The 4,649-nt window shown below is 43.4% G+C and overlaps 1 protein-coding gene across 2 annotated transcripts in view; it reads right to left on the bottom strand.

Moving 5' to 3' along the window:
* Positions 1 to 4,649, bottom strand: part of EPC2 (enhancer of polycomb homolog 2) — a 54,593-nt gene that overhangs the window by 35,950 nt on the left and 13,994 nt on the right. The window contains exons 1-2 of one of the 2 annotated variants that reach the window (XM_035898930.1): positions 1,313 to 1,771; positions 357 to 516 (exon numbers count right to left, since the gene is read on the bottom strand). In XM_035898930.1, coding sequence (XP_035754823.1) covers positions 357 to 456 — 100 coding nt within the window. In that variant the 5' untranslated portion in view covers positions 457 to 516; positions 1,313 to 1,771. Of the gene's footprint in view, positions 1 to 356; positions 517 to 1,312; positions 1,772 to 4,649 lie in introns of those variants that run through there. The other variant, XM_009643424.2, reaches the window with a different exon arrangement.

Below are 4,649 nucleotides of genomic sequence, written 5' to 3'. Positions count from 1 at the left end.
GTGTGGTTGACGCGAGAGGAGGGGGGGGGGGGGGGGGGAAAGAATGGCTTGATCAACAATACTGGATGACCAACAGACAGGATAAGGCCTGCCAGCTACCGTACACAGAGATACAGTATCAGCACAGAGCCCATAAACAAACACAGCAGGAAAAACCTCACATTTACCTTCAACCTTAAATTCTTCCAGAACATGAGAAGAGATACTGGAATTTACATATATCAATCCCCCTTGGATTTTTGAGTCCTCCCACGTTCTGAATATTGTAGCAACTTTGTCCTCCAGATTGTCTGAATACTACTCAATTTAAATAAAGGGGGGGGAAGGGGGAACAAAACCAACATTTGTTAACTTACGTTGAATGTGAATGAACTGCTTTGGTTGCTTAAACTCTCCTTTATACAAACGATTGTAATAGTTGACATTGCTCTCCGCTTCAGGGACTGGGATAACCATGCTCTCTTTCTTTTCTCTGAAAACTTGTTGTGCTGAGATAGCCCGTTGCAAATGATGTTCCTGCAAGAGGAAAATTTAAGAGTTTGTTTATTTAGGTATGGGTATATAGAAGTCCACACAAAGACAGTCATCCTTTTCTCCTACTGTTGTCCTGGTGTTCTACAGGAGACCCAGGTAAAAGGGTTGAGACTTTACTGCATCTTAAGAGGACAGCAGGAAGCTTGCTTCCAGGTTAGAGGCAGGAGATGATGTGTTCTCCATTGTTGAGTCCACAGCGGGGTTCCCAGCCCATAGGCATCTCAGAGCTCCGGTGAATGCAAGGCAGAACTACAAACAGATGCAAAGAACCCTTTGCTCAGACAATAGCACGCACCTTCTAACAGACTGGGAAAAAGTCAAACATTCAAACTACACAAAATAACCTTAATAGAAAATTAGGGGTGGTGTAAGCCAAACCCATCAAAACCTGTCACAGAGAAAATTTATGCAAGATCAGTTAACAGATACATAGCGAGTCCTTTAAAGTGTTGTAAGCAACAGATTCAAATCAAAAGAATAGCTAATTTCATCATTCCTGTCTACCCAGCAATTCTTACCAGCTTGCTTTCTTTAGAAGTTCAGCTAGTTAAGAGCAACAGAAAGAGCAGTCCTCAGAGAGTAACACTTGAAAAGCACGGACTCCCTAAACAGGTATCGCTTCATTTTATTCTTACAGGACAGGGGTCACAATTCCTACAGCATCATTTCAAGTGAAATAAAGAGCAAAATAAATGTATTAGTTTACAAAGATTTTTTCACACATAACTTTATTAGTTAACTCAGTGAAACCCACCTATTGCTGAAAGTTAGCACTAACCTGTAACTTTTCAAGATTTTTCGTGCATGCTCGTGTTTGACTCTGGCAAAGACAACCAGTACAACTGCACTATTCCAGTTCACGCTGCTGCCTACGTATCCCCCCAGCGCAGCCTGCAGAGCACCTGATACGAACCGACGGGCGACAAGAGGAGCCTGGCTGGCAGACTGTCAGGTGACAGGATGATTTTGAATGCTACCCCTCTCGCCGTCTCCCTCCTGGTGCCAGAGGCTGGCAGCTGTACAGCGTGTGTGTGCGTATGCCTCAGACCCTCCAGTGCAGTCCACTCAAACCGTAACAAAAATGTCTCCTGCTAAGACTCCAAATGGCTAAGTTGGCACATGCTGCCTTCTGTGTGTCCAGTAAAGAGGAAGAGGGGTACTCTTCATCAAATCGAGATCTTCAATCACCACAGGCATTTACGCGGGAAAGTTACGTCATGCGATCTCCATCCACGTAAGTCAAACATAAAAGAAGCCAATTGCAGTCTCCTAGCAGATTACCTAGTAGTCTCTAGAAGAATCAGGAGCCTGAAAGTTTCGTTCTCCATTCACTGTTCTCCCCCACCAGAGAGTTCTTGCCTCCAGCTTCCAAAACTTGAGGGGAGGGAGGATGACACAGCAGAATACCAACCTGAAACTGCAGCTCAGCTCTGTCACAGACCTATGCAACCAACCTTGCCTCTTCCATGGGCAAGGTTATCCTCTAGCCCCTCCCACACACCTGACTGCTGCAAAGAGTATTTGTTCTGAAGACAAATTAAAAAAAGCCCCCAAAACTCTGCTACTCTCTCTCCTCTGGTTTTCTGGGGTACCCCTCCCCACGACTAACAGCAGTGACTCCCCTGCCTGCAAGAGGCCAGGCATCAACCCCACAAAGCAGGAGAACCAGCCAGCGTTTCACTAACTCGGTTGCAATGCAGTCTGGCAGACATGGTGGTCTTGCACACAGAAATTCTGTGCTACACACTTGGTAAGTTCTCTCAAGAACAGTATTTCTTCCTCTCTAATCCTACAGAACATTATTTCAAAGAAAGGGTAGTGAAAGAAAGAAAATCTTTAAAATATGTAAATGATATTTAATAAGTTACAGCCTCTAAATATTAAGATCTTGAAGAAACGCAATTTCTGCAAAATCAGAATATAACAAATCAGCGACTGGAAGAGCAGCTTGGGGAATCTCCTGTAGCAGATGAAGCAACATTAAATCTAACTATCAGGCTCCCAAGTGAATGCGATTAGAATTAAGACAAGCATGCAATCAAATATCTGGTGTGATCTGCTTGAATTACTACATACTGAGTAGATCTGTCACTCCACCATTAAAAGGTATCTTGGAGAGCTTCACAGCGCTGAGTAGGTAATTCAACTACAATAAAATTTGTTTCATTACCGTGTTGCTTCAACTGATGTCCCTAGAGTTGCTTCCAAACAGTTGCTTCCAAACACCACGGTACATAGGAGTACCACAGAAACGCTGGTGGGAAGGACTTGTGGAGGTTATCTGTCCAACTCCCACTCAAAGACGATTATCTCCAACACTAGACAGGTCAGCCATGACGTTTTCAAGTCCCAAAAACCTCCAGTTTCCACAGCCCCTTGAAGTAACCTGTTTCAGTGATGTACTAACCCTCTTTTGCCAGAAGTAACGTGAGCAGTTTCCTCAACCTCTCCTCAGAGCAGCTACAGTCTATAAGCTTTCAGCCACTCCTGCAGCCCACTGACAGATTATCTTCCACTTTCTCAACATCTTTGAGAAATCTGGGAAAGCAGAGTAACAGGAAAGAGCATTCCAAGAGCAGCCTCACCACTGACAAGTGGAGGAGCATTGTAACTTCCCCATCTGGTAGCCACATTCCTCCTGACATAGCCCAGCCTCCACACGCCTTAGTCACATAGCGTGCACACACCAGTAGCCCATACCCAGCCCTTTCTTTCCACCAGCGCTGCTCCTCAGCCAGGCGGTTCCCTGCCCGTATTGACGGACAGGGTTGTTATTCTGCCCCAGGTACAGATCTTGTGCACTTCTCCTAACTCCACAACGTTTCAGCTGGGCCAGTCCTCAAGCTTCTCAGCATCCACAAAGACTCCATCCTCAGCTCCACTGCTGGCGAGCCAACCACTCCTCCTAACGTAGGATCATCAACAAATTTGCTGAGGATGCGTTCTGTACACAGCCAACCAACTGAATCCGACCAACTTACAGTTCCCCACCACACCCCCAAAATAAAACCAAACCCAGACACTCTTCTGAAACGGAACTAAATAACATGTAGAGAAGCCACACTAGTCCACAGTGGCCTAAGTAATGAACGGGTAAGTAAGGTTTAACTTTCAGAAAAAGTAGTGAAGGACACACAGCAAGCAAAATTCAAACCATGTTTTGGCTCCACGGCCCATTAAACAGTGCAGATGAGTAATTCAGATTCTCAGTTTTTGTAACACTGCTAGTAAGCGTACAAAGAGTTCCCAAGGAAAATCTGACAATAGGTGTTAGTACTCACTTTACTATAAAAAGCCTTCAAGCGTAACACAGCTTTCAAACAGAAAAGTCTTAACAGTATTACTGTCGCTCACGAAACAGCAGATCTTCGAGAGACAGAGAAGCAATGTCATTTTTTAAATTGGGGGGGGATCTTTCTGTTGAACATGGAGTTAAGGAAAACAAGATTTTTAACTCCTGAAACAGTTCTGTTTAAACAAACTCTGAAGACTTTTATGTGAAAGTTGGTCTAATTAAATGGCTTATTAACCCTGAAAAAGCATTTTTATAGATAGATTTAGTAACTGGCATACCAATATACCTTTTTGCCAGTTTTTTCAATTTTTCTGATGGCTTTGAAAGACATACAATGTATTTTAACTTCTATTTTGTTCTGAAGTAGGGGGGGGATAAAAAGATCTCGTACAAAATACCTGAACATTAGAGGAAACAGTGATGATAGCAAACAGAACATGCTGCCATGGGAATAAAAAGGAGTCCCTGTCAGAGAGCTATTACCCACTAATTCCTTAAAAAGCACATCCAAACCTGTGGCATTAGTATGACTAAAAAATTTTAAACAAACACAGCTTAGATAGTCCTATTTCTTCAACTAACAGCATAACAGAATTAGAAGTATCTAAATGTTTAGTATATGTAATACTGCTGCTTTAGCATATTTATGCGTTAAAAAAAAATTGTTCTTCAAGTGCAAGATTCATCTCTCTAGATGCACTTGAGCCATGCAGGTGCCTTCACTGTACAGTCACCCTACCGACAACAGTTTACAGCAAACTCTGAGGCACTGGCTTTATATAGCCCAGTGTGTTTTCCTTGGTGCAGACAGCCGGTCCTG

Source organism: Egretta garzetta, unplaced genomic scaffold, assembly GCF_000687185.1.
Source record: "Egretta garzetta isolate BGI_Z169 unplaced genomic scaffold, ASM68718v1 scaffold208, whole genome shotgun sequence".
Taxonomy (NCBI): domain Eukaryota; kingdom Metazoa; phylum Chordata; class Aves; order Pelecaniformes; family Ardeidae; genus Egretta; species Egretta garzetta.
The sequence above is the reverse complement of the archived record's forward strand: the minus strand, read 5'-3'. Positions and strand labels throughout refer to the sequence as shown.